This window comes from Sminthopsis crassicaudata, chromosome 3, assembly GCF_048593235.1.
Source record: "Sminthopsis crassicaudata isolate SCR6 chromosome 3, ASM4859323v1, whole genome shotgun sequence".
NCBI classification, from domain to species: domain Eukaryota; kingdom Metazoa; phylum Chordata; class Mammalia; order Dasyuromorphia; family Dasyuridae; genus Sminthopsis; species Sminthopsis crassicaudata.
This window is the reverse complement of record NC_133619.1, coordinates 78,953,785-78,971,529: the sequence shown is the minus strand read 5'-3', so window position 1 is coordinate 78,971,529 and position 17,745 is coordinate 78,953,785. Positions and strand designations below refer to the sequence as shown.

The window sequence follows — 17,745 nt, the reverse complement described above, 5'->3', positions numbered from 1 at the left end:
AGCTTCCCCTGCCAAACCTACTTTGTATTTACTTCTTAAGTACTTTGTTTCTCTAAGTACATTTTATTTCTCCTGAGAGAATATAAACTTCTTAAGAGTAGAAACTTTTTTTATTTTTGTCTTTTGTAGGACCTAGGGAGGCATAGTAGATACTTAATAAATGCCTGTTAGTTGACTAATTGGAATGCTGTTAAAATATCAAAAAAAAAAAATCATCTAGATCAGCAATACTTGTATTGATCTGGGTATACATTTTACTATTTGTAAACATTTTATGTTCTGTAGGTTGGTTACTAAGATTCTCAACACATTTTACCTTTTTTAGGTTACATACCTTACTTTAGCTAGCTGGTGGTATTCATTTATTTTTACTTCTGTCTGATTTTTTGAATTTTCTTGGCAAAGATACTGGATTATTTTGTCATTTCTTTTTCTAGCTTATTTTCCAGATGAGAAACTGAAGCAAAGAGGGTCAGGTGCCCGAGGCTACACAATAAGTGTCTGAAGTCAGATTTGAACTCAGGAAGATGTTTCCCTCATTCCAAGTATGGTACTCTATTCATTGTACCACCTATCTGCTCCATTTGAATTGGGTAGTTGAGGTATATGCAAGACCTTATCTTTTTTCTCTATGTGTAATATAGTGTATCTTTAGCTTTCTTCTCCTTTGTCTACATGGTGAAAGTGCTTCTTGCATATTTTATTATTTAATCCTTTTGTCTTTTAAAAATTTGGTTAGGAGAAAACACACATTTTGCCTACATTTATCATTAGCTACATTTCTGATCTCAATGTTTCCTTTAACCTGGATAACATGGCAAACATAATAGCTGGATTAGCTAACTTAAATCTAAGTCTTAAAACCTTCTACCCCAAAAATCTTGGCTGGAAGATTTTCAGGAAACAGAAAATTTAAGTAAATGAGTCCAGTCTGAAAAGTTAAATAGCCGTCTCTTCCAGTTCTCTGTCTATGTAAAACAGCTCTGTCAGCTAGATTGGTACAAAGCCAAACTCAAGCTTCATGCCTTAAGTCAGTCAGTACCTACAAGGGGTCCCAAAAGTCAGCATTTACAGAAGGTTTCTGAAAGACTTAATGAAGTTTAGGGTTGAAACTTGACTAAGTCTTTTGTTAATCCCTGAATGTTTTTGTTTTTGTGTTTTTTTTTCCCTAAGCAATTATTATTGTGCATTAAAGAGAATGAATTATTTAGGTAAAACAAAGTCGATTTTAAAAGGAGACTAGAATTCAAGGGATGGACTGAGTATTTTTGGAAATGTCCATATTCATTAAATGTCAATGCCAGAATAAAAAAAAAAAATCATTCCTTGCATCACTCAAATTGTTTGTGAAAACAACAGTTCTGATGTTCATGTGGCTTCTCTTTTGAGTTTTCCTGTGACCTAAAACTTTGACTTAAATAGTAACTGGGGTCTTTGGATAGCCAAGCTGAATGGAGTCAGTGACTTCAGTGAAATGAGAATAAACTTTGTGAGAAAGAATAGTATATATAAAGTCAACAAACATTTATTAAATGCTTACTATATGTAATATAGTATGCCTTGAGGACATAAAGGTAAATTGGAAGTAATCTCAGAGGGACTGCACTAGTAAGGAGAGGGAACTAGGTCTTGAAGGAAGCAAGGACACCGAGACAGGAGGGAAAATATTCCATGGGTGGAAGATTGTTTGAGAAAGGTATAGAGTTGAAAGATAAGTGTTCTGTCTAGAAATGGCAAGAAAGCCAGTGTTACTGGATCATAAAATATGGAGGGAAGTAAAGTCTGAGAAAACTGGAAAGGAACTAGCCAGGAGAGAATAATGGACTTGGAATCCACAGACTGGAATCTCTGCTACTTATTCTTAAAGTCTTAGGATAGAGAATTCTAGAAATCTACCTTCTCTTTTTCAAATGCTCAAACTGCAGCCCAGAAAAGGAAGGTGATTTTAATCACCTGTAATCACAAGGGTGAATAACAACCAAAATTGGAACCAGATCTTCTGATATAAATCTGATAGTCTTTCCTACTATTAATAGTGGAAAGTATAAATATTTGGTATTATTTTCTAAAGCTCTTTCAGTCGTATTTTCCTCTGGATTAAATGGAGATAATGATATGAACACCATTTACTTCATAAGGTTGTTAGAAAGAAATTATTTTGCAATATAAATGTAAGCTATTGTTTGAATCTGTATTTTTTTGATTGATGTACAAAGATTATAGTTGATATATAGTATGCAAAGATTGCAAAGCACTTTATATTTATTATCTCATTTGATCATGTGGAATCATTGTTCATTAGGCCATCTTAAACATCTTATAATTAAATATGCAAAAAATGTAAAGAGTACAGAATACAGGTTTAAATAGATCCTTGGAATTTAAATGTGATTTTTATTCTATATGCCAACTCCTTGTGTTCCCTTTCCTCCAAACCATAAGAACTCATTGCTAAAATGAAAAGGGCCATCAGTGAGAACATGTGACTTAGTATACAAACTATTGCATTCTATATAACTTTTCAGAAAAAAATTAAATGAATAAAAATAGATAGCCACTCTGAATTAGCAAGATCTTGTTAATATCCTGTGATTTCTGTAAATCAAATGATTAACTTTGTCCCACAGCCATATATATCTATATATATATATATATATAGATCTATATCTATATATATATACACATATATATGTGTGTATATATATATGTATATTCATATATGTATATACACACATACATGCACACATATATATACATATACTTTATTCTTCCTTGTATACTTCTTTTATATCTTTCTCCCCATTTTAAATTTAATCATTTACGTTCTGCTTCTTAAACATTTAATTTCACTACATTTTGTGTTGTTGTTGTTGTTGTGTGTGTATATATATATATACACAAACTTGCATGAGTTTATATCAGCCTCACTGGGATCAGTCAACACATAATTATTTATTAGGTGTCTGTTATATATCTGAAATTATGAAAAGGCCCGAAGAAGCAATTCTAAGGTGATGGTTGCAATTTAGCAATTTTGAATTTTGAGAGTGAATCTCAACACTGTGTTGGATATGCAAAAGAGGCAGTTGTCCAAATTTGGGATCAGATACTAATATGTTCTTTCCTATATGAGGGTCTACAGCCCAAGTTTATTTTTTTTTTTTTTGTTAAAGCTTTTTTATTTTCAAAATATATATACAAATAATTTTTCAACATTGATCATTACAAAACCTTGTGTTCCAGATTTTCCATTCCTTCCCCCCACCTTCTCCCCTAGATGGTAAGTAATCCAATATATGGTATACATGTTAAATACATGTTAAATCCAATATATGTAAACATATTTATACAATTATCTTGATGCAGAAGAAAAATCAGATCAAAAAGTAAAGAAAATGATAAGAAAATGAACAACAACAAAAAGAGTGAAAATGCTATGTTGTGATCTACACTCAGTTCCCACAGTCCTCTCTCTGGTTGGAGATGGTTCTCTTCATCACAAACTCATTGGAACTGGTCTGAATCATCTCATTTTTAGAAAGAGCCATGCCTATTAGAATTGATCGTTGTGTAATATTGCTGTTTTTATATATAATGATCTCCTGGTTGTGCTCATTTCACTCAACATCGGTTTAAGTAAATCTCTTCAGGCCTCTTTAAAATGATCCTGCTGATCATTTCTTAAAGAACAATAGTATTCCATAGCATTCATATACCATAAGTTATTCAGCCATTCCCCAACTGATGGGCATTCACTCAGTTTCAAGTTTCTAGCCACTACAAAAAGGGCTGCCACAAACATTTTTTGCACCCTTTCCTTCCTTTAAGATCTCTTTGGGATGTAGGCCCAATAGAATCCACTGCTGGATCAAAAGGTATGCACAGTTTGATAACTTTTTGAGCATAGTTCCAAATTTACAGCCCAAGTTTAAAGGATCACAGGATTTAGAATTTAAATTGAGTATTTAATTCTAACATATCTAGTCCAGTCTCCTCATTTTATAGGTGACTAGTGAAAACCATATAAGCTAATTAATTTCCCCAAGGTCAAGTTCACATTCCTTCTCAGAAAAATTTGTTTATGTGAGTAGTCTGGCATAGAAAGAGGCACTGTGCAGTAGTGAAGAGAAATATACTGAACCATTGGATTATTCTTGAAGATAAGCTTCCCTTGAGGTATATGCTGCACAGGGGAACATTAGTGAATATAATAGTGATTACAGTTGAAAACATTAGAGGTATTTTTAAGAGAGGCCTGACAGATCTCCTAGTTTGCTTTGCACAAGATTTTTGCTTCTTATGCATTGCATACTTTTTCTCCCAATCTCCAATTCAAAATACCCGTCTTATTTAACAAATAACCTGAAGCACCACCAAATTGTCAAAAAGGGATTCTCTGGTCCCTCACATATTAGTGCCAGCTCCCATAAGATTTCCTTCCAGTTAGTTTACATTAATCTTATTATTATTTTTTTTTTAATTTTGGATTTATTTTATATGGTCTCCTTTGTTTTTGTTGTTTTTCTAGATTAGAATGTAAGCTTCTTCAGGTTTGGGACTATTTTTGCTTTTTCTTAGTATCCAATTTGTCTTTAGCCCTTAGCACGGTGCCTGATACAGAGGAAATATATTAATTGCTTGTTTAACTTCCTGATTTTTCAGCCTTAAATTCCAGGACCCATAAATGCCTTGATTCAATCTCAGCTGCACCTACCATGACTGTATACTAATTCCTGTTGGTACCCATAAGAATTCCACTTCCCTAATAGAATTTCTGACATCTATCTACTTTTTTTTTTTTAAATGATTTCTTTGGTACATGGACTCTTTTGGATATAGAAATACTGCTGGATCAAATAGTATGCACAATTTGATAGCCTTTTAAGTATAGTTCCAAATTGCTCTTCAGAATGGTTGGATCAGTTCAGAACTCCAATAACAATGTATTAGTGTCCCAATTTTCTCACATCCCCTCCAGCATTTATCATTATCTTTCTGTCATCTTTGCCAATCTGAGAGGTATGTTAGTGGTATTTCGGGATTGTCTTAATTTGCATTTCTTTCATCAATAAGTGATTTAGAACATTTTTCATATGACTAGAAATGGCTTTAACTTCATCTGAAAATTGTTCATATCCTTTGATCATTTATGAATTGGATAATGACTTATATTCATATTTATTTCAGTCAATTCTTTCTATACTTTAGAAATGAAGCCTTTATCAGAAACCCTGGATGTAAAGAATTTTTCCCAGTTGTCTGCTTTCCTCGTGGCTGAATTAATTGTGTTTGTATTAAACCCTTTTAATATAATATAATCAAAATGTTCTTTAGTTGTTCTTTGTCCATAAATTCCTTTCTTTTCCACAGACTAAGAAATATACTATCCTTTGTTCTCCTAATTTGCTTATAATATCACTCTTTATGTCTAAATCATTAACTTATTTCAATATTAATTTGGTTTAGGTCATTAGGTCTTCATCAACACCTAGTTTCTGCCATATCACTTTCCAATTTTCTAAGCAATTTTTATCAAACAGTGAGTTCTTAACCCAGAAACTATAGTCTTTGGATTTATAAAACACTAGATTAATATAGTCATTGATCATGTGTCTTGTGAATCTAACCTATTTCACTGATCCACTACTGTATGTCTTAGTCAGTACCAAATTATTTTGATGACTGCTGCTTTATAATATAGTTTGTTCTTCATTCTTGAAGAGTACCATGATATCAGGGAGATGATGCCATGACATGCAAGTGAATTGGATTTAAGTGAGGGAGGACTGTGCAAAGTCACCAGCCTCATTTTCTCCTCTGCAACTATCTTCATCCACTGGCAAGAAATATAGATCAGAATAACTATAAATGGTCCTGGATATTGTGGGAGATCTTGGCCTTTAAGCTAAGGTCTCAATCAGACTGAGAAAACTTCTAGTAAGTCATTATGGCTAAGTAAAAAAATAAGGCAGATTATATATATATATATATATTTTTTTTTGATTAGTTCAAAAATTAGTCTAGGAGGGGGTAATCTTCAGGGTTTCTAGTCAAAATAGAAATAATTGCTTATTTACATCTAATTTTAGCCAGTCAAGGCCTGCACAATGACCAAGCGGGGCTTGGCTTTGGACATATTGGCTAATCATTGTGAGTGATTTGGGTTAAAGTCCCATACCATAATTCACAAGATCTTTTTCAAGATTTCAGCAATCAAAATTTATATTTCTCTAGGCAGATCACTTGCAGATAAGTGTATGCTACCCTGTGCTGACAGAGGAAAGGGAAGGAAAAAGAGAAAAGAAAAGAAAAAGAGGTATGTTATCCAACTGGCCAATTCTAGTTGGATCTCTAGTGAGGCAGTTCCTACTCAGAGAGGTTGGTTTTTGTCCTTCATTTTTGAAAAGGACTATGACATCAGGGAGGTGATGCCGTGCCATGCAGGTGAATTGTTTTGAAATGAAGGAAGGCTTTACCTTCTTCTCTGGAGTCATTTGTATGCCTTGGCAATATATAGATTGGGGGGCAGATAAGTTCCACAGTGAATAGAGCACCAGCCCTGAAGTCAGGAGGACCTGAGTTCAATCTGATCTCAGACACTTAACACTTCCTGGCTGTGTGACCCTGAACAAGTCACTGAACCCCAATTGCTTCAATAAAAACAAACAAAAAGATATAGATCAGGATACCTGGAGGTGGCCCTCTCATGAATTGTGGAATGTTGCTAGAGGAAGCTTCACAATCATGCTGATTGCATACATTTCAGATCCATGATATTTAACTTCATCTGGGCCCTTAAAACAAAAGGTGGTCTATTTATTCTTAAATGATCCCTATCTCATTTCTTGTGGAAACTATTCCACATTTTCTCTTTCCTTCTTATGCCTCCCATACATTCTTTTCTCTCCTCTAGAGCTGAGGAACTGCTTTTTTAACTTTACTGAAAAAAAAAATTGAAAAAATTCAATGTGAACCTATTTTCTTATTCTCTTCATCTCAAGACACTTTGACATAATATCCTACTTGCTGCTTGTTTTTACCAAGTCTCTGACAAAGAATTGATCCTTATCCCAAATCTTTTCATATAGACTTTATCCTTTTAGAAGATTGCATCCCTTATAATCCCCTCTTGTCATTTAATGGTTTCTTAAAAACTTCATTCAATCTTGTCATTAGCTCAAGCTATCATCCTGTATCTCTTCTTACTTTCTTAGCCACTCTTTGAAAGAAGTATCTAGATTCACCTGAATTTCTTTTCTCATACTCTTCAGTGCTTTACAATCTAGTTTCGGACCTGTCATCATTCAACAGAAACTACTTTTTGTCCCCAAAAGTTTGACTGATTTCCTGATTGCTGAATCTTTTTTAGTCCTAATTCTTGACTGATGTGCTGCATTTGACACAGTTGACTTCTATATTGTTCTGTATTCTTTTCTTTTTGGGTTTTCATGACACTGCTTTCTCCTAGTTTACATCCTACCTGTCTGACCACTTCAGTGTCCTTTGCTGGTTTATCATCCATATGAAATCAAGATCACTCCCAGGTACTGCCTGAGGACTGCTTCTTTTATCCTTTTACACTATTTCTAGATAACCTCATCATCTCTCTTGGTTTTCACTATCATCTTTATAGGGTTTATTTACAAATCTATATAGATATTATCTTAGCCTTTCTTCTTAGCTTCAGTTCTGTATCATCAGTTGACTGCTTGAATACATCTTAAACTCATCATGTCTAAAACTGAAGTAAAAATCTTTCCTCTCCTATTTCAGACTTCCTTATTTCTGTTGAAAGTATACTGCCATCCTTACAGTTTCCCAGGTTTGTAGCCTTAGCATTATATTCCACTACACATTCTTTCTCATCCAACATATGAAGTTCATTGTTAAAATTTGGCTTTTCCTGTTTTATAATATCTCTGTCATTTCTCAAATTATAATTATCTCCTTTATTCAAGACTTCGTCATCTCTTTTCTAGATAATCACAACAGTTTCCCAAATGTGACCCTTCATTGTCTCTCACTAATTCAGTTCATTCTAATGAACTTTCAAATTAGCTTTCTTTAAGGACAGATCTGACCATGTGAGTCCCTACTTAGTCAAACTGTGGCTCCCTATTGCATTTAAGATAAAACATAAGCTTTTCAACTTAACTTTTAGAGCTCTTCACAATCCATTCAGCTTTATTGGACATGACCTTCCTGCATGCTGCAATCTAGACAAATAGGGCTCTCTCTTCTTCTCCTCCATGCTCTTCTATCACTCTTACATTGGTTCATCTCACATGCCTAGAATTCATTCCCCAATTAGCTTTAGAGAGTCCTCTTCCTTTAAGACACAACTCAAATAACTATCTTGTACATAAAGATTTTCTTTGTGCTTTCTCTTATTACCAAGGCCCTTGCTCACAAAATAGCATGTTTTGACTTCCTATATGTTTGTGTTTGTTAATGTTATATTTATGCTGTATATATTTTTATGTATACATTTATAAGCTTGGCCATTAAACTGTGAAACTTTGGGGTTGTTTTATCCTTTTGTGCTTTGTATCCCTGGTGCCTAGCTTAGTTTTTAATAAATATGTGATTGAGAGCAGACCTCATAACAACTTCCTTTCTTTGGTATTTTGGTTCCTTTACCCAATGCACAATGAAAGATCAAGGATAGTCTTTCCTTATGAATAAAGATGAATAGTATGCATTTAGTCTTATGGTTTTATTTGTCTTAATTTTTAAAAATTATTTTAAAATATTAAAAAAAAACAATTCAAAATTGCATGCATTTGCAATCTATCCTTCCCTCTGTTCCCATCCCATTGAATAACAAAACAAAATCTGAAAAATAAAACCCTTATCATACACATATGTAGGTCATGAAAATTAATCCCTATATTAGCCATGGCATGCCTTCTCCCTCTCATTAACTCTCTTTTTCTGCATATATATACATATATATATATATATATATACACACATACACACACATATGTATATATATATATATATATATATATATATATATATATATATATATATATATATATATATATATATATATATATATATATATATATATATATATATATATATATATATATATATATATACACACACATACACACACACACATATATATATATACATATACACACACATTGCATTTTAAATTCATCATCTTCATGGTAGGAGAGTTGAGTAGCATGGCTGATTTTTAATTTCTGAACTACTGGTTGGTCATTGATCAGAGTTTTAAAATGTTTCAGTTATTTCTTCATAATGTTGTTATTGTATAAAATTTCTGCTTACTTTCTTTTCTTTTCTTGTCTTTTTTTTTTCCTGAGGCAATTGGGGTTAACAGACCTACCCAGGATCACAAAGCTAGTAAGTATTAAATGTGTGAAATCACATTTGAACTTGGGTCCCCCTGACTTCAAAGCTGGGTGTTCTATCCATTGTGCCACCTAGCTGCCTTGCTTACTTTTATTTTCTATCATTTCATGGAAGTCTTACTAGTTTCCTCTAAAACAATCATTCCTTTTTTAATAGCTTTTTATTTACAAAACATATGCATGGGTAATTTTTCAACATTGACCTTGCAAAACCTTCTGTTCCAACTTTATCTCTCCTTCCCCCCACCCCTTTCCTTAGAGGCAGGTAATCCAATACATGTTAAATATGTTAATATCTACATCTATATCTAAATCTTTATCTATATCTATATAAATATAGATATAGTATATCTTGTTGCACAAGAAAAATCGGATTTAGAAGAAAAAAATAACCTGAGAAAGAAAACAAAAATGCAAGCAAACAATAACAGAAAGAGTGGAAATGCTATATTGTAGTCCACACTCAGTTCCCATAGTTCTTTCACTAGGTGTAGCTGGTTCTCTTCATTACTGAATAATTGGAGTTGATTCGGAGCTGATTTGGATCATCTCATTGTTTCAGTTCTTTACACCATAGTATGATGATCTGGAGCTGAAAGAGATATAAATGGTCATCTCATCCAGCAAGGCAACTAGGTAGTTGAGTGGATAAAGCATGGGACTTGAAATCAGGAAAACTTGAGTTCGAATCTTATTGCTGATACTTATTTGCAGTGTGGTTCTGGGCAAGCCATTTCACCTCTCTGTAACTCACTTTCCTTAACTCTAAAATGGGGATAAAAATACATCTCTCCAAGGAGTTTTGGAAAGGACAAATGGGTAAACCTGTGCAAAGCATGTTGTAAACATTCTTGTTGTTAACATCATCATTATTCTTAGGGATTAATGTATAGATGATTTTAAGAGGTTAAGTGCCTCATTCTAGGTGACACAGGTGCTAAGTTGATGCTTCAGCTGGAAAATTAATGTTCTTTTCTTCACTAGTCTATGCTATTTCTTTCCTTTCCTCTCCTTTGTGAATTTATACTCTCTTTGAGCTTTGGTTTCATTATATAGAATATAAGTAGTCAATATTTGCTTTCTTAGACCATTGATTGGTAACTGTAAAAATGAGATCAGTCTTTCAAATTTAAAGAAAATTTTTATCGATTGTAGGTTGGGGTTTCCATTTTGAATTTGCCATTAAACCAGTATTGTTGTTGTTGTTGTTGTTGTTGTTTAGTAAAACACAATGCACTCTTTTTATTGACAGAACATATGCATGGGTAATTTTTCAACATTGTCCCTTGCACTCACTTCTGTTCCAACTTTTACCTTCCCTGCCTCCACCCTCTCCCCTAGATGGCAGGCAGTCTCATACATGTTAAACATTAAACCAGTATTGTTAACCTAACCAGCATTCTTTGGTTTTCTGGCTCTCAGCTTCCTCCTATATTAAAGGATAGTTGTCAAACTGAGATCCGCAGCTATGTCCATTTCTCACACTATCACCTAGTATAAATTCAGAATTATGGCAATTATGCAATTTCTTCAAAGTTACTTTTTTTCCATTTTACATTTTTACCACCCCCAACATTGAATAAATATCCATAAAGAGAAGCTTTATACATTTTACAATTATATACTTGTACATTCACTTATTTACAGAAGGTCTTTATGTACTAATAATTATGTTCTGATATTTGCTAGGAGAGTCAAAAGGTAGCTCCTGAAATTTACTGAATAGGGAAGTGGCATGGCAATTTGTGATAATATGATTGTGATGGGATGCTTCCGTGCTTAGAAATAATGAGATGGTTGATTTTTGATAAAATATGGAAGGACTTAATTGAAATAATTAAAGTAAAATGAGCAAATCCAAGAATATAATATATACAATAACAGCAATATTATTTGAAGAACAATGTGAATAACTAAGTTATTCTAAGTATTATAAATACTCAAATCAACTAAAAAGAAGTTGTGAAAATTGCTATTCATTTCCAGAGAAAGAACTGAAATTGTGGATTTACATATATTTGTTAACGTATGTCAAACGTTGGCTTTTTCTAGTGTGGAATAAAGAGAGGAACATTTTAAAATTAAATTTTAAAAAAGACATGCTTTAGAAATATCATTTTATTTCTGGAGTAGAGTCAAGATGATAGAGTAAAGCCAGGAAGCTGCTTGAACTCTTCCTGTTTCCCTTGAAAACTACATGAAACCAAGTCTCTGAACAGTCTGATGGAATGAAACCACTTTCCAGCTCAAGATAAACCGAAAAAAAAATTCAAGAAAGGTCAGTCACACTGGGGTGAAAAGGATACCCAGCCCAGGACAGTAGACTCTGGGAAAGCCAATGAGAAGGTCTTAATCACAGCACATCAACAACTAAGACGCTCAGCCCTGGCTCAGTAGAGGAGCAAATCAGTGGAGCAGTTTCCAGAAGGCAAACTCTAGGAAACCAGGCTGTTTCCTGAACATTGCAGAAAAAAGTTACTCCCAGCAAACAGAAGAGTCCCCTGTGCTCAAATAGTCAGAGCTTCATAGGAAGCTTGGAACACCACCACCTTTACCCCAAGAATAGAGCTTCACCTTAAAAGTAAAAAGAAAGGAAATAGCAAAAGAAAAGGGAAAAAATGAGCAAGAAATGTAAAAGAACCTTGCTGACAGAGTAGACCAAAACGCAAACTCAAGCTCTACAGAATGTCCACAGCCTCAAAAAGTGAGATAAACTGGTCTCATGCTCAAAAAGGCTTCTTGGAAAGGCTCACAAAAGAAAAAGGCAAATGACAGAGGTAGAGAAAATGAGAAAAGAAATGAGAAGTAAACATGAGAGAGTCAACATCTCGGAAAAGGAAGGAAAAAAATTGAATAAACAAGTAACTAAAAATATATATTTGACCAATGCAAAAAAAAAAAAAATCCACTGAAGAAAACAATACCTTCAAAAGTACATGGTACCTACATAAAAACTGATCATGTATTAGGGCATAAAAACTTCACAATTAAATGCAAAAAGGCAGAAAAGATAAATGTTTCCATTTCAGACCACAATGCAATAAAATTATATTCAATAAAGGGCCAGGGAAAGATAGACTAAAAACCAATTAGAAATTAAATAATCTAATTCTAAAGAATGATTGGATCAAACAAGAAATCGCGGAAACAATTCATGATTTTGTCCAAGAAAATGGCAATAATAAGACAATATACCAAAACGTATGGGATACAGCCAAAGTAGTTCTTAGGGGAAATTTTATATCTCTAAATAGCTACATAAATAAAATAGAGAAAAAAGGAGAACAATGAATCAGGCATGTAACTAAAAAAAGTTGGAAAAAACAAATTAAAAACTCCTAATTAAATACCAAGTTAGAAATTTTAAAACTCAAAGGAAACATTAATAAAGTAGAAACTAAGGAAACTGTTGAACTAATAAACAAAACTAAGAGTTGGTTTTAGGAAAAAACTAACAAAATAGATAAGCCTTTGGTTAATCTAATGAGAAAAAGGAAAGAAAAAACTAAAGCACCAGCACTAAAAATGAAACAGATGAACTATCCACCAAAGACAAATAAATTAAATAAATAATTAGGAGTACTTTTGCCCAACTGTTTGTTAGCAAGTATGACAATCTAATTAAAATTATGCATATTTACAAAAATATAAACTGCTCAGGTAAGCAGAAAAGCAAATAAATTACTTAAATAGTCCCATTTTAGAAAAATAAATTGAACAAGTTCATTAATGAAGTCCTTAGGAAAAAATCTCCAGGGCCAGATGGATTCACAAGTGAATTTTACCACACATTTGTAGGAAAATTAATTCCAATACTATGTAAACTATTTACGTAAAGAAAGAGTATTGCCAGTTCCTTCTATGACACAAATAAGGCACTGATACCTAAACCAGGAAGAGCCAAAACAGAGAAAGACCAATCTCCCTAATGAATATTGATGGAAAATTTAAAAATGAAATATTAACAAAGATATTATAGCAACTTATCAGCAAGATAATACACTATTACCGAGTGTGGTTTATAACAGGAATGTAAGGCTGGTTCAATATCAGGAAAACTACTCCCACAATTGACCACATCAATAACAAAACAAATAGAAATTATTGTTTTGTTTTGTTTTTTTGAGTTTACTTCTTTTTAAATTTATTTTATTGTTTTTTTATTATGACTTTTTATTGACAGAACATATGCCTGGGTAATTTTTTACAACATTATCACTTGTACTCACTTCTGTTCCGACTTTTCCCTTCCCTCCCTCCACCCCCTCCCCTAGATGGCAAGCAGTCTTAAACATGTTAAATATGTTATAGTATATCCTAGATACAATATATGTGTACAGAACCGAACAGTTCTCTTGTTGCACAGGGAGAATTGGATTTAGAAGGTAAAAATAACTTGGGAAGAAAAACAAAAGTGCAAACAGTTTACACTCATTTCCCAGTGATCCTTTTCTGGGTGTGGCTGATTTTATCCATCATTGATCAATTGGATCTGAGTTAGATCTTCTCTTTGTTGATGATATCCACTTCCATCAGAATACATCCTCATACAGTATTTTTATTGAAGTGTATAATGGTTCTGCTCGTTTCACTCAGCATCAGTTGGTGTAAGTCTCTCCAAGCCTCTCTGTATTCCTTCTGTTGGTCATTTCTTACAGAACAATAATATTCCATAACATTTATATACCATAATTTATCCAATCATTCTCTAATTGATGGGCATCTGTTCACAAACATTTTGGCATATACAGGTCCCTTTCCCTTCTTTAGTATTTCTTTGGGATATAAACCCAGTAGAAACACTGCTGGATCAAAGGCTATGCACAGTTTGATAACTTTTTAGGCATAATTCCAGATTGCTCTCCAGAATGGTTGGATTCATTCACAACTCCACCAGCAATGCATCCTTGTCCCAGTTTTCCCGCATTCCTTCCACCATTCATCATTATTTTTTCCTGTCATCTTATCCAATCTGACAGGTACAGACAGAAAATTATATGATAATCTCAATAGATGCAAAAAAAGCTTTTGACAAAATACAGCACTCATTCTAATTAAAAACATGAGAGAGTATAGGGATAAAGGGAACTTTCTTTGAAATAATAAGCAGTATCTATCTGCTGATTTGTATTATTTGTAATGGAGCAATCATTATATATAATGGAGAAAAGCTGAATGTATTCCTGATAAGAACAGGGATTAAAAAAAAAAAAGATGCCCATTATCACCATTGTTATTCAACATTGTACTAGAAATTCTGGCTTTAACAATAAGAAAAGAAAAGGCAATTAAAGGAATTAGAATAGGCAATGAGGAAATAAAACTATCATTCTGTGCAGATAATATGATAATGTACTTAAAGAATCCTAGGAAATCATCCCAAAACCTACTAGAATTAATTCACAAGCTTAAGCAATGTTGCTGGATATAGAATAAACCCACACAAATCATCAGCATTTCTATATATTACCAACAGAGCCCATCAGCAAGCCATAAAAAGAGAAATTCCATTTAAAATTACTGTAGACAAAATAAAATATTTGGGAAGGGAGTCTCCCTGCGAAGACAAAACTAATGAATATATAAACATAATTACAAAACATAAATAAACTCAGATTTAAACAATTGGAAAAATATCAAGTGCTCATAGGTAAGCTGAGTTAATATAATAAAAATACACTTCTGCCTAAATTGATGTACTTGTTCAGCAATACCATATCAATCAAAACTGCTAAAAATTATTTTGTAGAACTAGGAAAAATAATAACAAAATTCATCTGGAAGAACATCAAAGGAATTAATAAAAAAAATACAAAGGATGGTGGCTTAGAAGTACCAAATTTAAAACTATATTATAAAGCAGCAGTAATCAAAACCATTTGGTACGGGCTAAGAAATAGAGTGGTGGATCAGTGGAATAACTTAAATACATATGACACAATAATGAAGGCTTATAGCAATCTAGTCTAGTATATGATAAATCCTCAAACTCCAGCTTCTGGAATAAAAATTCAGAGAGTAAAGGATAATTAACCTATATTACCCTTTGGAGAAGGGAGGAATTTATGACGAAAGAAAAACTAGAGAACATTATGAAATACAAAATTTAATTAATACAATAATAATAATTTAAATAATACAAGTTTAATTACATTAAATTAAAAATGTTTTGCAGAAACAAAAACCAACAGAAATAAGATTAAAAGGGAAGTACAAAGCTAGGGAAAAAATCTTTATAGCCATTGCTTCTGAAAAGGTCTTATTTTTAAAATATATAAAGAATGGTGTCGAATTTATAAGAATATGAGTCATTCCTCAATTGATAAATGGTCAGAGAATATGAACAGATAATTTTCAGATGATGAAATTAAAGTCATCTATAGTTATATGAAAAATGCTCTAAGTCACTATTGATTAGAGAAGTGCAAATTGAAATAACTCTAAGGTACCTCATACCTCTCAGATCAACTGAGATGAACAGGAAAAATTAATGATAAACATTAGAATGGATGTGGGAAAATTGGGACACTAATGCATTGTTGATGTGAAAGGATGCAAACAATTCTGGAGAGCATTCTGGAACTATGCCTAAAGGGCTATAAAACTGTCCATACCCTTTGACCCAGAAGTTCCATTACTGGATCAGTATCTCAAGGAAATCACAAAGGAGGGAAAAGTATCCACATGTGCAAAAATGTTTATAGAAAAGAATTGGAAATTGAGTAGATGCCATCACTTGAGGAATGGCTGAACAAGTTGTGGTATGTGAAGGCAATGATATATTAATTATTCTTCTATAAAAAGTGATGAACAAGCTGATTTTAGAAAGACCTGGAAAATTTACATGAACTGATACTGAGTGAAACAAGCAGAATCAGGAATACATTGTGCACAAAAACAGCAATAATGTGTGATGTTCAACTATGAAGACTTGCTTCTTCTCAGTGGTTCAGTGATCCAAAGCAGTTCTAATAGACTTTGGACAGAAAATGCCATCTGCATCCAGAAAAAAGACTAAGGAGACTAAATGTACATCAACATATGGCCATATTCATTTCTTTTTTTTTTTTTTTAATATCTTCCATGGTCTTTTCCTTTGCTCTGATTTTTCTCTCCCGATATAATTCATAAAGCAATATGTATTAAACAAACAAATAAATAAATGACCAAAAATCCTCCTAAAATGTTGGTATCATTGTTCTATAAGAAATAATGAGTAGGGGGCAGCTAGGTGGCACAGTGGATAGAGCACCAGCCTGATGCCAGGAATACCTCAGTTCAAATCTGGCTCAGACACTTAACACTTTCTAGCTGTGTTACCCTGGGCAAGTCACTTAACCCCAGCCTCAGTAATAATAATAATAATAATAATAAAGTAGGCAGATTTCAGAAAAGCTTGGAAAGACTTACATGAACTGAAGTTCAGTCAAGTGAGCAGAACCAGGAGAACATTGAATACGGTAGCAGCAAGATTTTGTGATGGTCAAGTATGATAAATTTAGCTCTTCTCAACAATACAGCAATCCAAGACAATTCTAATAGACTTGGAATGGAAAATGACATTGGCATCCAAAGAAATATCTTTTGTTTTCTTTCTTGTGGTTTTCTCTTTTGTTCTGATTCTTCTTTACCAATATGTCAAATATATAAATACATTTTAAATGATTATATACGTATAAACTATATCAGATTACTTACTATCTTGAGGAGCGAGGAGTGAAGGGAGGGAGAAAGAAAAAAATTGGAGCTCAAAATCTGAAAAAAATGAATGTTGAAAATTATCTCTACATGTCATTGGAAATATCAAATACTATGAAAATTGGGAAAAAAAATAAATGCTGCATGGTACCAATGTTAAAAAAACCGAATAACATTTTAGCATCTGTGTGGAGGATGGACTGGAGCGGGGAGAGACCAATTTGGAGACAATTTCATAACATTCTAGAGGAAAGATGAGATGAATCTGAACTGATGTAGTAACTATGGAAGAAGAAGAAGGAGAAGAAGGAGAAGAAGGAGAAGAAGGAGAAGAAGGAGAAGAAGGAGAAGAAGGAGAAGAAGGAGAAGAAGAAGAAGAAGAAGAAGAAGAAGAAGAAGAAGAAGAAGAAGAAGAAGAAGAAGAAGAAGAAGAAGAAGAAAGAAGGAAGAAGAAGAAGAAGAAGAAGAAAGAAGAAGAAGAAGAAGAAGAAGAAAGAAGGAAGAAGAAGAAGGAAGAAGAAGAAGAAAGAAGGAAGAAGAAGAAGAAGAAGAAGAAGAAGGAAGAAGAAGAAGAAAGAAGGAAGAAGAAGAAGAAGAAGGAAGAAGAAGAAGAAGAAGAAGAAAGAAGAAGAAGAAGAAGAAGAAGAAGAAGAAGAAG

At 33.0% G+C, this 17,745-nt stretch overlaps 1 protein-coding gene across 5 annotated transcripts in view; it reads left to right on the top strand.

The window, feature by feature from the left end:
* PARD3B (par-3 family cell polarity regulator beta) overlaps positions 1 to 17,745 on the top strand; it is a 1,277,739-nt gene that overhangs the window by 274,296 nt on the left and 985,698 nt on the right. For 2 of the 5 annotated variants that reach the window (XM_074298957.1, XM_074298958.1), the window contains exon 3: positions 9,342 to 9,381. The exons of the other annotated variants lie outside the window; for them this stretch is intronic. In XM_074298957.1, coding sequence (XP_074155058.1) covers positions 9,342 to 9,381 — 40 coding nt within the window. The remainder of the gene's footprint in view (positions 1 to 9,341; positions 9,382 to 17,745) is intronic. 5 annotated transcript variants of the gene reach the window in all.